Source organism: Rhincodon typus, chromosome 5 (assembly GCF_021869965.1).
Source record: "Rhincodon typus isolate 14 chromosome 5, sRhiTyp1.1, whole genome shotgun sequence".
NCBI classification, from domain to species: domain Eukaryota; kingdom Metazoa; phylum Chordata; class Chondrichthyes; order Orectolobiformes; family Rhincodontidae; genus Rhincodon; species Rhincodon typus.
The window spans coordinates 89,528,232-89,544,903 of record NC_063336.1 but is presented as its reverse complement, the minus strand read 5'-3'; the positions used below and the strand labels follow the sequence as shown (position 1 = coordinate 89,544,903).

Sequence of the window (16,672 nt, the reverse complement as noted above, 5' to 3'; positions counted from 1 at the left end):
ATAAGATAATCCCTTCATCACAGTAATCAGTCAAGTGAACCTTCTGTGGACTGCTTCTAAATGCATTTAATTTTTTTTGAGTAAGAAGACCCATACTGTAAATTGTACTCCCGATGTGGTCTCAGCAATGCTCACATACAACAACAGCAATACATCCTTAGTTTTATATTCCATTTCTGTGAAAATCAATTATAGCATTCCACTTGAACTGAAATTAAATCTGAGAAATTTACACAATTCAACTGCAATAAATTTTTCTTGACTCTTGATGAAGAAGGGATTGATTGTAAAATAATTCACATAATTTAGAGCAAGTGCCCAGTTTAATGTTGGTTTGAACTACTAAGTATTTAGTTAAGGAGGCAATGAGCAATGACTCATGATTCTCTTGCTGGTATAATGACTGTAACATCAAGGGAGATGAAGTATTTATATCCAAAAGAACATGTGTATTGAAGATTGAATGGAAGTAATCAAATTTATAGTCATAATTATTTTTTCATAAAAGTTTATCATACTTCTAGTGTTGTGTAGAGAAGGAAATATGAACTTGTAAAATTCTTTTTAATGTTTGAATAACATTGTGAATGCTCGATTTTGGGTATATTGCATAATGGCTGTTTTTGTTTCAGAATTTGCCACGAAGTATTGGAAAGTTGCGGAAGCTGACAAATTTTAATGTGGACAGAAATAGGTTGCTTTCCATTCCTAAAGAGGTAAGGTTGTGTATCTTTATTTGGAATCAATTCAGAGGAGTTCAGAAATCATCTTAGTGCTTCTTGAGCGAGTAGATGGTACAGTTTCTAAATGTGTAAATGTAGCCATCACTAGGATCATACTTGCAATTCCCTTTGGGCATCTTTGGCAGAGTGGAATTTCTCATATTGAAGCTATGAAATCTTTTTTTAATGAGGTGGTTATTTTTAAGGAAGTGCCTGGTCCAGGTCATTAGCTTAATATTCGAGATGTTATGTCAACGAATAGAGTTAAATTCCCTAAGCCTTTCCTAGGGAACCATGTATGTTGTGTGCTGTTACTCGGACTTCTATTGGTGAAAAGGATGTCATTTAAATGATTGGTCTGTTATTGAAAAGCATTTTACTTCGCTCCTGAAATTATAACGGAATCACTGATGAGCACAATGTAGTGCTTTGAATTGAGTGTTTCTGAGGCATACTTCAAAAGAAAAGGTCTTTCTAATGTACTGTAAAAGCTGATGCACAGGTTTTCCATGTGCATATGACTTCTGCTATTGTCACATTATTGCAAGCAATCATTCCCATGCTTAAGGCTGTCATCTACCATTTGAAGACACGTGACATTTATTACATCTAGTTTTCTTGATTCATTTTAAAATCTATTATCTTCCATTGTTGAATGCTATTAAGCACATGGTTACTGGACCACTCTAAAACTTAAGGACAATGTACGTAAATTTGACCAGAATTAATCTGCTCCATGACATCCTTTCTTTTCTCATGCTGTCCATACACCTTGTGTTCTCTAGCTATTTGAAAGTATATCTTCCCTCTGCATACTATCTGATATGAATGTCATTTAGTATTGAAAGCTTTCTATTTGTGGAACCGAGTGTAGTTTGTTGATACAGCAATCTGCTGTGTCATACTTGTCTGTAAGACATTACTATCAATTTTGCAGTATTGTTCACATTGTATTTCAGGTTAAATTATATTGGTTTAAATGAGGAAGTTTGGAGGAGTTCATTTAATTCCCATGCAATTTTAACAATCAGATTTGTATTAAATACATTTCAAAGGTGTGTTAGATTTTTAATATTTATTCAGTTTGATTTACTTCTCGGCATCAGTGAATTTGGTGATAATTTTATATAGCAACACAAGTTATGCCAAAAGTAAAAAGGCAAAATTTACAGATGCTGGAAATCTGAAACAACCACAGAATTCTGGAATAACTAAACAGATTTAGCAGCATCTGTCGGGGAAGAAATAGTTCACATTTTGAGTCCTGTATGACAATTCTTTGGAAGACCAACTGCTTTTGATTTCTCTCTGAATGTTTTATATGGAATCTGTGTGGTTCCGTTGCCTTTCTTGCAACACAGCTAAAAAAACAGCACTTCTAACATGGAATCTACACTCTGTCTCTCAACTCGGTGACTTTCAGTCCCTGTCTCTAATCTTTTGAACTGATCTTCTGTGACTCTCAAACTGTCCTGAGAACTCTATTGGAAGCCTTGCACTAAATTTCTTCCCTATTGCTGTGTGGAATTGAATGTCTTTACCTAGCAATTTTTAGAACCATATGTGTTTTGAAGGTTGCATTCTCGGAGAATGCTGGCTTCCCTGGTACAATTGGATACAGAAAATGGATTTCATCACCGTTACAAAGATCCCTATCGGTATTGCTGTTTATATCTTAAAAATCTGCCAGTGTTGAATACAGTTACATTTGAGAAATTCATTTTGGCTTAGGTTATACTGCAGGTGGGCAAGAAACTTTGGTTAAATATTGTCAATAATTAACAACTAAATTGCAGTAGAAGAGTGCAGATTGAGGATTTGAAAGCTTAACGTTTTCATGTTTTTACTTCCTGTGAGCGTTCGCTGCTTGGGAAATGAATGAAATTGAAGTGTAAAGCTGTGAGTATGGTTGTATGTTAAGCCCATCTGTGACTGCACTTGAGCATGAAATGCTGTATTCTAGTTTGGGAGCTTTGTTTGCCTTATGATTGCTTGATTTCATGCGTTGCATTTCATATCCTGCTTGAATTGTTTGCTTTGATTTAATTCCAAAGCTGAAAAGTTGAAACAGCATGAGCATGCAACAAAAAGTGTTTTTCTTCAAAGGTTGTGGGTTGTTTCAGACAAATGCAGATATAATGTAAATTTATGAGACGATCAACTTCCAGCATAATTGTACAATTTTTGTAAATTGGCTGCAGTGAGTGAATACTGGAGATCACCTTTTTAGTTTCAGGCCATGAGCAGTAAATAAAATGGGCTAGTCTATAAGATGTTCTCAAAGTTCTGTTTTTCCTGTCGGCTGTCCTTGTAAGCTTCCTAATGGTAAATGCTTTGTTGTTGACACAAAATCTCATTACAAATTTTTATGGTTATTACAGCTATGATGAGGAAATATTTGTGGTGGTATTGGTAGGTGAACTGTAGCAGTGAAAATTCAAAAAGGATGGAGTAACAAATGGTAGAGCATCCATTTAGATTGTCTTTAAGGTTATGAATCCTCACGTTCAAGGTGTCATTTTGTAGAGTCAGATAGCATAGAAACGGGCCCTTTGGCCCACCATGTCTATACTGACCAACAAACCCCGAACTATACTCATCCCTTTTACCTGCACTGGGTCTATAGCCTAATATACCCTGATATTTTAAGTGGTGAGAATATCTGTCTTCTCATGTCTCCTCTAAACCAATTTCTCTTCAACTTAAACTTATGCCCTCTGGTCTTGGACACATCTGCCATGGGGAAGAAATTGTCATGATCTGCTCTGTCTGTGCCTTTCATAATTTTGCATACCTCAATCATATCCCTCCTCGGCCTCCTCTGCTTCAAGGAAAACAGACCCAGTCTGTCCAGTGTCTCCTCATAGCTGAGACTTTTCATCACAGGCAACATACTGATGAATCTCCTCTGTACTTTATCCAGTACAGTCACGTCTTTCCAATGGTATGGTGACCAGAACTTCTCACACTATTCCATTTGTAGCCTAACTAATGTTTTATAAAGTTGTATCAAGACTTCCTTACTCTTGTATTCTAAACCCTGGCTAATGTTGGCAAGCATCTCATGTCTTCTTCAACCCTGTCCACCTGTGCTGATACCTTCAGAGATCGGTGGAATTGTACACCAGGGGACTTTTGATCCTCAGTATTTCCTAGGGAACTACCATTCATGTCCTTCCCTTATTAGACCTCCTAAAATGCATCACCTAGCACTTATTGGGATTAAATGCCAACTGCCATTGCTCTGCCCAGTTTACTGGCAGATCAGTATCAAACTCTAGCCTAAGACTGTTGTCCTCGGTATCAACAGCAACACCAATTTTGGTGTCATCTGCACACTTACTAATTATACTGTTGACATTCACGTCCAAATTGTTAATGTAGATAACAAATAGCAAGGGCCGCAGCATCGAACCCTGTAGTACACCACTGGTCACAGGCTTTCAATTACAAAAACACCCTCCACCATCACTTGTTGCCTCTTGTGTTTGTAAGCCAGTTCTGGATCTAGTTTGCCAAGTTGCCTTGGATCCCTTGGGCTCTTACCTTCTGGAGCAGCCTTTCTTGTGGGACCTTGAAGTCTATGATAACCACAGCAATTGCGCGCCCTCATCAATGGATTTAGTCAAAGACAAGATCTCCCTCTACCAAATCTGTGCTGACTATCCTTGGTCAATCATTGACTTGCCAAGTATTGCTTAATCCTGTCCTTCAGAATTTTTTCCAATGATTTCTCTGTCACTGATGTCGAACTTACTGGTTTGTAAATACCTGGCCTACATCTGCTGCCCTTCTTGAACAAAAGAACCATGTATTGTATCTTCCAGTTATCTGACATTTCACCTGTGACCAATAAAGTAGTAAATATATCACCAGAGCCCTAGCAATCTCCTCCCTTGCCTCCCAAAGAAGCCTAGGACACACCTCAGGCCCTGGAGATTTGGGCACCCGCATCCTATTAAAACATTTAAAACCATCATGTTATTAATCTTAATGTGTTCTAGAACTTCACCATCCCAACTGAAATCCTTGGCTATAATATCTTTCTCATCTGTAAATGCAAGTGACAAGTAGTCATTTAAGACCTTACTCCCATCCACTGGCTCCATGTACCAGTCGCGAATAGGTCTCACCCTTTGCCTCTGAATCTTAATATACTTATAAAACACATTGACATTTTCCTTGATCTCATGTACCAGAAATATTTTGTGGCCCTTCTTTGCCTTCCTAATTTCCTTTTCAAGCAACCTCCTATACACAATACTTTTGAAGGGGTGCCTCTGTTTTTAATGCATTATACCTGAGACACGCTTCCTCCTTTTTCTTCACAAACTCTCTGTACCTTGACATCCAGATTCACTGGACCTGCTGCCCTTCCCTTCATCTCAGAAGAACACACTGGGCCTGAATTCTCACTATGCAACTTCTAAAACACTAATACTTTACAAATGTAGACTTACCTGCAAGTAGTGTCAAAGGCTGAGGGGTGACCTTACAGAGGTTTATAAAATCATGAGGGGCATGGATGGGGTGAATAGGCAAGATCTTTTCCCTGGGGTGGGGGTTTCCAAAACTAGAGGGCATAGTTTAAGGTGAGAGGGGAAAGATTTAAAAGGGACCTAAGGGGCAACTTTTTCCATGCAGAGGGTGGTGTATGGAATGAGCTGCCAGAGGAGGTGGTGGAGGCTGGTACAGTTACGACTTTTGAAAGGTATCTGCATGGTTATATGAATAGGAAGGGTTTTGGGGATATGGGCCAAATGCTGGCAAATGGTACTAGATTAAATTAGGATATCTGGTTGGCATGGACGAGTTGGACCGAAGGGTCTGTTTCTGTGCTGTACATCTCTATGACGTTATGACTCTAGCTGTTCCCATCTATGTTTGACAGACCGTATCCAATGATACTGAAATTGGTTTTCCCCCAGTTTAGACACTTAATTTCTACACTAGCCTTTTCTCTTTCCATAATGACTTTGAGTTATGGTCACTATCATCAAAATGCTCACCCACTGAATCTTCAACCACTTGACAAGCTTCATTCCTTAGGATTAGGCCTAGCACTGCCCCATCTCTAGTCAGACTATCTGCATTCTGTCACACAAAACTCTCCTGGATGCACTTAAAAATTCCATCGTGCCTGATCCTTTCGTATTAAGGCAATTCCAGTTAATGTTAGGAAAGTTGAAGTCCCCTTCGGTTATAACCTGTTTCTCTCATACCTTCCTGTGATTAGCTTACATATCTGCTCCTCTATGTCCATATGATGTTTGGGAGGCTTGTAATATAATCCCAGCAAGGTAATTGGCCCCTTTTTATTTTTAAGCTCTACTCGGGTGATATTATTTGAAGACCGTTGTAGGACGTTCTCCCTCATTACTGCCATGATAGTTTCCTTTATTTATAATACAAAGCCTCACCTCTCTCACTACACCCCCTTTCTTAATCTCTATCTAACTCTCAATTCCTGCTGCAGGGCCTTATTTCTCTGTTTTAAAACCATGCCTTTGGTGTGCACCATGTCTGTTGCCTGTTCACCCTCCCCCTTCAGAATACTCTGCAGCCGCTCTGAGATATCCCTGACCCTGGCACCAGGAAGGCAACATACCATAGAAGAGTCTTGTTTGCTGCCATGGAGCTGTCTGTCAGTCTCCCTTACAATTGAATTGCCTATCACTAAAGCTCCCCCAATCTTTTTCTTCCCTTGCTGTGCAACAGAGCCAACTGTGGTGCTACTGCTGTTTTCCCATTGGAGGCCATCTCCTCCCCCCACCCCACACTGTATCCAAAGAGGTATATCTGTTTGGGAGGGGAATGTTCATAGTGACTCTTGCACTGACTGCCTGCGTTTTCTTGTCTTCCTGGTGGGTAACCAACACTTTTTTCTGCCTGTGTAGTCCTAACTTGTGGTGTGACCAGTTCGCTAAACATGCTATCGATAACATTGTTAGCCTCATGGATACTCCATAGTGAGCCCATCTGCAGCTCCAGCCACTTCATGCAGCGAATCAAGTGCTGCAGCTGAACGCGCTTCCTGCACCTCTGGCCACCATGGACGCGAGAAGTGATTTCCAACATATCGTTGGAGGAGTGTTCCAGGGGCTGAGTTCTACTATTGTGACCATTACTAACTACAAGCTATTAACTAGGAACCAAGTGCTCAACCATTCTCACTAATCACCAATGTAGATTTCTCTCTCTTTCTCCCTTTCATCCTGATGAACTACAATGACAAAAATAAGGACTTTACACTGTGGTACTACTCACTCAGTCTCCAGGCCTAGTTCCTAAGCAGCCAGTCCTCTTGTGCTGTTGTCACTTTTTGAATCCTAACATCACCTCAGGATTCAGCTACCGCTACTGCTGCCACTATTCACCTCCAGATTTGCTCCATTTCTCTCCCACTGTTCCAACTGAGATTGATCAGCCTTACTCCTCAGGCTTTTATTAAGTTCGATCCTTCTGCTCCCATTCACCTGTGGGTTCGCTGTGTTCCTGGCCCGCCGCTGCTACTGTTGTTCTAGCCCTAACTTTTCAGGTTTAAATTGCATATGTAGACATCTAAAGTTACTGCCATTTATAATCCATTCAGATCCTATGTACTCTGTAAAATGTACACCGTTAGTATTTAGTTATGTAGATATTAAATATTAAACATTAAACAGGTGCAGTATTATTGGACATGTTATCACTTTTATTATCTGTGCTTTTATCTTGAGATGTAATTTCCTGTTCATCAGAACTGAAGCTTACTGTTGTTATGACCAGATTAGGGAGATTGTGGTGTAATGGTAATATTACAGGACCAGTAATACATAGGCACATTCTAATTCTGTAGGGACACGGCTTCAGATCCCACTATGCTAGTTGGTAGATTTTAAGTTCAATGAATAAATCTGGAATTTGAAACTTGGCTCAGTATTGGTGACAAGAAACTATCATCGGCCGTAAAAACACTATGTGGTTGACCAGTGTCCATTAGGGGAGGACATCTGCTGTCCTTACAACCTCTGCTTGCATGCAATTCCAGATTTACAACAATGTGGTTGATTCTAAGCTGTTCTCTGAAATGGCATAGCAATCCAAACGGTTCAATGGCAGTTAGGAATAGGCAACAAATGCTGGTTCTGTTGGTGATGCCCTCATCCAGTCAAAGATAAAGAGGAAAAAAAGATGAAGTGGGGTGAATTGGCTCACTTGTTTTTAACCCCCTTTGGTTGGTTGCAACAAAGATTTTCAATTCTTGTTAGCATTTAGCTATGTCATTCAATTATACCAAAACACCAGTCAAAATTCAAGAGCCAATTATGAAGTGCTGTAGAAACTTAATGTTTTACTTGTTATAGACTACCAAGAGACAGTTCCAACAAAACTCCTACAATTTTGCTGGAAAATACTGAAATACTAGGACTATTGGGCAACATATTTTCATACTTAGAGGAAGGACTGGCATGATTTATAGCTTTTAAGTCTTATTTAGAGCCAACATGAATCCGTATTTTCTTTAACAACTTCAGTCTACTGAGTTCAATTTAGGAAATTCCACAAATGCTTAGTGTTGTGTTTGTAAATTTTAGGCATCACAGAAGAAGCTGCTGAAAATGTTACTGTCCTTCAGAAAGTCTGCTTATTTTTAATAAGCCTCATCTATACTATAAGCACCGTAGATATTTTAAGGATAGTGGTTTTCTGTCTTAAGGTATTAGTTTTCCTTTCCATTGCACACTTGATCCTCCTAAATTCATCTCCAGCCATGATCTGTTTTTCCCCAATTGACAGTTCTTGACAGATCATGCAGTACTTCTAGGTTTTTCAGAATAGATTGGGGATTTCCATTATTCTGCTGTTCCTGGTTTTGTGTTATCCAGGGAAGATTCACACTGATTCCCTCACAGATAATAGGGATTAGGTGTAATAGAAAACTGAAATGAAGCAGTTTGCTAATTTTGCTGTTTCATTAACAGAAATAACAGTTTTTAGTTGGCTAGGTATATCGCTCTGCTAAAAACTAACAAAAGATGTAATACCAAATCTAATAGAATCCAACTTGATGTTATTTCTAATTATTCAAAACTATTTAAAAACACTGAGGGATATCTAAGAATAAGATAGCTAACTATCTATGAATAGAATATCCACCAACATTTTAAAGCCAAATATTACCTTAGAGCCTTAAGTAAGATATCTCCTCCTGGTGAAGAGTTACCTCATGGTTTGCAATATTCCTGAAATTTCAGTAAAAGGTATTTTTTAATGTTAGCATTTGGACCCTGTCCTGCTTTACAAATGCAGGTGTCAACCCACTGTATAAGTTCCTTCACTTTCAAGTGATACAATTTCATTTAACACTGTTCCTTAATTATTTGGTGAAGATTATTTTATGATGTTGTGAGCTTGGATCTAGTTAATTTTTGTGATGTTTTCTACTCCTTTTGTCTTTATCTTCTACTTTTAAGCTTAAAAGAAGGTTCATCAGGAAAGATGTTTCATTTTTGTATCTTTGAGTGCTGTCTTATCTTGCTCTCCAATGCTATTCATGTGATAAGGATATTTGGCATTATTATCAGTTGGATGGTTCTAGTGTTCACCTGTAATTAATTTTTTCCTTGCATGCCAAGTGTGATATTGCCTGTGTCTTTTCAGACCTCCATGTTAATGATTAAATTATTTGTACCTTTTTGTTGTCTGTACTGAACACTAATTAATAGCATTTATGTCGTCCCCATGTCACCTTTTTACGTATGCTTTTCTGCTATCTGCGGCGGTGTTTTTCATGGTTAAATTCTTCTCTTTTTTTCATTTTTAACATCTGTGCATGCCTTCCCTAATTAGTTATTTCTCAGTTAAACCTATAGTTGAACCATTACCTTATTAAAAGACATTTATAGGGTGATGGGAAGATCTAGTAAACTGACTTAGGAAGTACAAGGAAATTGGTAGACGTACAACTGGATGTACTGTGTTAGCTTGCCATGATGTGGATAACATCCTTATTGGCTAAGCCTGGAGGAAGCTCAGATGGAAACAGAAATATAATACAGGCAAGAAAATCATTTGATTGAACTGAGCTGCAGTTGGAGTCCACTGACGGTGCTAGTTTCTAACTATGATGTTTCAATTAGATTCCATATAGTTTATACAAAAATAAATGTAGTAACAAAAACCAATTCATACCACTACCTCGTTTCAGTGATTATATAAGAGCTGTATAAGAGATAAATGAGCCTGATTGGATGTAATTCTCTTTTTTTGATCTGTGTGTCATGTTGCTGTTTCATCTCTCAACTGTGGAGATATGTAAAGATTACACAGTTTTACTTGGGATTGCAGATTGAAAATGGGAAAAATGATTACTGCTTTACAAAGGGAAAGAGAGTCTACAAGGAGTTTTGTGTGCAACCTGGGGGGCAGGGTGGGGAAAAAGAAATGAAGTGATGCATATCCAGTGATATTGTTTTTTTGGCACTGAGAGTCCAGACAAACTGGCACCATATGTTACAGGTTCAGAGGAGCTCAGCACACTAACAACTATCTGACCTGCAGCTTAAAGCTGCCCGTCAATGAATCCAAGCAGAAACCTCCAAAAGCCAGGTGCAACATAATCTGTCTGACCCCATTCTCTGTGTAAAGAGCCAGAAAAGCTGCATTCAGAAACTGAAAGAAACCTAAAACATAGGGAAATGTAAGATCTCGAGTCCAGCTGGTCTACCAGTAAAGACTGCCCATCGCTTTGCTGATAATACTGTTGCCTTCCATAAGGATTGAGAGGATTGTGAGAAAAACCCATTTTAATTTTGTAGTCTGGACTGGTGATACAGAACTGTTTTCACTGGCTATAAATTTTTCCCCACCTGTAAGATTTTGAACTGTCTTGTCTTTTATGTTTTATGGATGTGTGTGCTTAAGAGGATCGTGAAACAAAGAATTGCAGAAACTGGAGATCTGAAGCAACCAAAAATAGAAATTGCTGGAGAAACTCAGCAAACCTGCTGACTTCCTCTAGCAATTTCTATTTCTCTTTTTGTTTTAAAAGGATTATAGCTTGAGTTTTATTGTAATAGATTAATAAATTGATAATCCATGTTCTTTGTCATTTTGTTGAAGTATAAATGTTTTATTATAAATAGTTATTTTTCCAATTCATGATGAAACTGGTGTGCATTACCTTTGGGTGCACAATTGAAACTAGTTAGTCAGGAAAATCGATTTTCGTAGTGTAATTTAGATTCATACTAATTTGTCATGGCTTAAGGAATAGTGAGGCTCGATTGTCAGCACATTCTTTAAAGTTGATCATGCTAATATCTGTCGAAAATGGTAATTTCAGGACAGACAATTTTGGTTATTTCACATTGGTTTCCTGAATTTGCCTCAATCTACGGTCTGGTGATCTCAGCAGCCATCTTAAGTCCAAGTTTCTTCCATTTAAACTTTTAGTCAAGAATTTTATGGTATTAAAATCAGATAATGGAACTTGTAAATTGATGGTCCAGACTTCACCACTGTTCTAACAGACTCATTTTTTTGTGGACTGCTATGTTTTTAAGGTAGCTCAGTGGGAAATTTGGGGATTATATTTTACAGTGGAGATTTACTTCACAGTTTTGACTGTTTTTCCCCCAAATTTTGGTAAAATCTGACTTTCTGTTCAATTGCTGACATAACAAAGTTACTATCAATTGAAGGTAAGGAATATAGGAGCATTAGTAGGCCATTCTGCCTCCCATGCTTGCTATGCCTTGTAGATTGTGGCTGATCATCTACCCCAGTAATACTTTCCTATGCTATCCCCTTATCCCTGATGTCATTAATAGCTTGAATTCTATTGAACATTGTTTTGAACAGAGCTCTCCAAGTATTTAAATACACCTGGACAGATCTCTCCATTCCCTTGACTACAGAATGGGAGCACTGTTACCAATCAGTGATGTCCACTAGAAATGTTCCAGTTGAAGGTGAGCAATGAAAGACTGGTGCTTATTGTATGGTGAACCATGCAAGGTTGAGATAAGTCACAAGCAATAATTTACCACTTTTGTATCTTAACAGCTTTATCCTGAAGAGATCATAACATACAGCATAGTTTCTACTCAGAGTTGAGTGGATTTTAGAAAGTGATGAAGCACAAAAATAAATCAGAAGACCATTATTGTAGTTTAAGGCCCATTCTAGGATATGTCTTCCAGTTTCTGAGCAAACTGGATTTCATTTTAGACCCTTTTTTAATTGTAATTAACTTGCAAGTCTGTCTTGTGTAGTTTTTTTCTTGGAATCTAGTTTGACATTGGCGAAACATTGGAACTTAACTTTGGAAAAACTGCATTATGTTCAGGGATATAAGAAAACTTCCTAGTACATTTTTATTGTCAGGGCCATAAGCAACTTTCTGACAGTTCATTGAAATGCGGTAAGAAATGTTACGAGCTTTAATCTAGCTATTTTACATCAAGCAGTTCAATTAAAAATGACCAGTTATATGAATGTTTGTTTTTCACGTTTAAACTCTTGGGGAAAAAAATGTCATTAGTTTAGCTACAAGAATTTACAATCTCAGTGGCAATCTCGATTGCTATGCTCTTGGCTGGTGGGACAGGCATTTGGTTTAACCTCGCATATAATTACAACAGATCTTGAGCAGCAATGAATTTTTTTTATAAATTAATATTCTCCAAGTCTTCAGAACTGACAGTAACAGCAAAAATGTGAGCAGTGTAATCCAAAATGTTAACTTTGTGGGAACGTCTCTGGTCACTTTAACCTGACTGAATATGTTGGAAGCACTAGTTTTTTGACTTGCTCATCCATACGAATCCTGTAAGCAGGGAAAGGCAAGAAAATAATGCAGGATGAACATGTTTCGCTGCCAAATCTGAGAAAATTGTCAAGAGATATGCAGTGCTTCTTTGATTCAAGGCAAGATTGCTGTCTAATGTTATCTGTAAAAGGCTTTTCGTTATTGCCCTAAAACTCCTTCAAGATTACTGGAGTGCAGACCTGAAACATTTTACACATATTTTGGATTTTGGATAATGTTTTGTTGGATCTTGCCCCAAGCAGTGGCATTAGTATTGGGAAATTTGGATGAAATGTTGAATGGGCCATTATGAATAATTGCAACACAGACCTGGTTCCGACAAAGTAGTTGAATTCAAATAGAATAGAATATCCTTTATTGTCACAAATTGGAAGCATGAACTATGTTTCTCTCCACAGATGGTGTCTGATCAACTGAGCTTTTCCAACATTGATTTTTTTCTCAGTTCCCACCACCTGTAGAAATTGTTAAAGTTTAGACAGAAAATGCTCCAGTGTATTAAGGGCACTACACAAATGTAAATTGATGGAGTCTTGATGTATTATCCTGAATTGTGCTTATTTCCATTACCATCAGTGATCTTTATTTCACTTTGTTACATATGTGTAAACTAACTCTGAACAAACAAAATCCATAACAATGATTTTAAATTAAAATATTCGTTTGGGAAAGGAATGGTGCCCATCAATGAACAATGATGGGCTACCTGTCTTAATATATCTAGGCGATGGCCTAGTTTTATTATCGCTAGACTATTAATCCAGAAACCCAGCTGATGTTCTGGGGACCTGGGTTTGAATCCCACCACAGCAGATGGTGAATTGGAATTTTAAAAAAAAAAGTCTGGAATTAAGAATCTACTGATCACCATGAAATCATTGCCGATTGTCGGAAAAACCCATCTGGTTTGCTAATGTCCTTCAGGGGACGAAATCTGCCACCCTCACCTGGTCTGGCCTACATGTGACTCCAGACCCACAGCAATGTGGTTGACTCTCAACTGCCCTTTGCAATGGCCTAGCAAGCCACTCAGTTGTACCAATCGCTACAAAGACTCAAAGAAATGAAACTGGACGGATCACCTGGCATCGACCTAGGCATCCGAAAAGACAATGGCTGAAACGGCCTTGTCGACCATGCAAAGTCCTCCTCACTAACATCTGGGAGAGCTGTCTCGCAGACTAGTCAAGCAACAGCCTGACATCGTCATACTTGAAGAATCATACCTTAGAAACACCGCCCCAGACACCACCATCACCATCTCTGGATATGTCCTGTCTCACTGGCAGGACAGACCCAGCAGAGGGGGCGGCACAGTGATATACGTTCGGGAGGGTGTTGCCCTGGGAGTCCTCGACATTTACTCCGGACCCCATGAAGTCTCATGACTTCAGGTTAAACATGGGCAAGGAAACCTCCTGCTGATTACCACATAATATCCTCCCTCAGCTGATGAATCCGTACTCCTCAATGTTGAACAACACTTGGAGGAGGCACTGAGGATGGCAAGGGCATCAAATGTATTCTGGGTGGGGTTTTCGATGTCCACCACCAAGTGTGGCTTGGCAGCAGTACTACTGATCGATCAGATCGGGTCCTAAAGGACATAGCTGCTAGATTGGGTCTGTGGCAGGTGGAGAGGGAACCAACAAGAGGGAAAAACGTACTTGACTTTATCCTTACTAATCTGCCAGCTGCAGTTGCATCTGTCCATGACTGTATCGGTAAGAGTGACCATCGCACGGTCCTTGTGGAGACGAAGTCCCACCTTCACATTGAGAACAATCTCCATCGTGTTGTGTGGCACTATCACCGTGCTAAATGGGACAGACTTCGCACAGATCTAGCAACTCAAGACTGGGCATCCATGAGGCGCTGTGGGCTATCAACAGCAGCAGAACTGCATTCCAACACAATCTGTAACCTCATGGCCCGACATGTCCCCCACTCAACCATTACCATCAAGCCAGGGAATCAACCCTGGTTCAATGAAGCATGCAAGAGAGATGCCAGGAGCAGCACCAGGCATACCTGCAGATGAGTTATTGACCTGGAAAAGCCACCAAACAGGACTACTTGCACACCAAACAGTGAAAGCAGCAAGTAATAGACAGAGCTAAGCGATCCCACAACCAACAGATCAGATGTAAGCTCTGCAGTCCTGCCACATCCAGTCATGAATGGTGGTGGACAACTAGACAACTCACTGGAGGAGGAGGCTCCACAAATATCCCCATCCTCAATGATGGAAGAGCCCAGCACATCAGTTCAAAAGATAAGGCTGAAACATTTGCAGCAATCTTCAGCCAGAAGTGCCGAGTGGATGATCCATCTCGGCCTCCTTCAGTGGTCCCCAACATTACAGATACCAGTCATCAGCCAATTTGATTCACTCAACATGATATCAAGAAACGGTTGGAGACACTGGATATTGCAAAGGCTACCGGCCGTGGCAACATTCCGGCAATAGTACTGAAGACTCCAGAACTTGTCGCTCCCCTAGCCAAGCTGTTCCACTACAGTTACAATGGTATCTACGCGACAGTGTGGAAAATTGCCAAAGTATGTCCTGTACTCAAAAAGTGGGACAAATCCGACCCGAGCAATTACTGCCCCATCAGTCTACTCTCGATCATCAGTAAAGTGATGAAAGGTGTCATCAACAGTGCTATCAAGCAGCTCCTGCTCAGTGATGCCCAGTTTGGGTTCCGTCAGGGCCACTGAGCTCTGGATCTCCTTACAGTCTTAGTTCAAACATGGACAAAAGAGCTGAAATCCAGAGGTGAGGGGAGAGTGACAGCCCTTGATTTCAAGGCTGCATTCGACCGAGTGTGGCATCAAGGACCCCTAGCAAACTGGAATCAGTGGGTACCAGGGGGCAAATGCTCCGTTGGAGTCATACCTGACACGTAGGAAGATGGTTGTGGTTTTTGGAGGTCAGTCATCTCAGCTCCAGGACATCTCTGCAGGAGTTTCCCAGGGTAGTGTCCTCGGCCCAACCATCTTCAGCTGCTTCATCAATGACCTCCCCTCCATCTTAAGGTCAGAAGTGGGGATGTTTGCTTGTGGTTACACAATGTTCAGCACCATTCACAACTCCTCAGATACTGAAGCAGTCCATGTTCACATGCAACAAGAGCTGGACAATATCCAGGCTTGGGCTGACAAGTGGCAAGTGACATTCACGCCACACAAGTGCCAGGCTATGACCATCACCAATAAGAGACAATCTAACCACAACCCCATGACATTCAATGATGTTGCCATCACTGAATCCCCGACTATCAACATCCTGGGTGTTACCATTGACCAGAAACTCAACTGGACTCACCACATGAACACAGTGGCTACAAAAGCAGGCCAGAAGCTGGGAATACTGCGGCGAGTAACTCATCTCCTGACTCCTCCAAGCCTGTCTACCATCTACAAAGCACAAGTTAGTGTGATGGAATACTCCCCACTTGCCTGGATGGCTGCAGCCCCAACAACACTCAAGAAGCTTGACACCATCCAGGACAAAGCAGCCCGCTTGATTGGCACTACACCCACAAGCACTCACTCCCTCCACCACCGACGCTCAGTAGCAGCAGTGTGTACTATCTACAAGATGCACTGCAGAAATTCACCAAAGATCTTCAGATAACACCTTCCAAACCCACGACCACTGCCATCTAGAACGACAAAGGCAGCAGATGTATGGGAACACCACCACCTCCAAGTTCCCCTCCAAGCCACTCATCATCCTGACTTGGAAATATATCGCTGTTCCTTCACTGTCGCTGGGTCAAATTCCTGGAATTCCCTCCCTAATAGGATTGTGGGTCAACCCACAGCAGGAGGACTGCAGCGGTTCAAGAAGACAGCTCACCACCACCTTCTTGAGGAAACTAGGGATGGGCAAGAATTGCTGGCCAGCCAGCAACGCCCACCTCCCACAAAAATGAATAGAAAATAAAAATCTCTCCACTAATGTAATTTATGTGGAAAGATTCTGGTTATCAATGGCCTTTTAAAGCATAAGTATTTCTAATGTGGACTGTACATGTAGATAATTGCAAACAGAAAATGATACTTGAATAACAAGGTGTAGAGCTGGATGAACACAGCAGGCCAAGCAGCATCAGAGAAGCAGGAA

General features: G+C 40.2%; 1 protein-coding gene across 2 annotated transcripts in view; it reads left to right on the top strand.

The window, feature by feature from the left end:
* lrrc1 (leucine rich repeat containing 1) overlaps positions 1 to 16,672 on the top strand; it is a 156,734-nt gene that overhangs the window by 108,895 nt on the left and 31,167 nt on the right. For both annotated transcript variants that reach the window (XM_020528127.2, XM_048597478.1), the window contains exon 10: positions 633 to 716. In XM_020528127.2, coding sequence (XP_020383716.1) covers positions 633 to 716 — 84 coding nt within the window. The remainder of the gene's footprint in view (positions 1 to 632; positions 717 to 16,672) is intronic.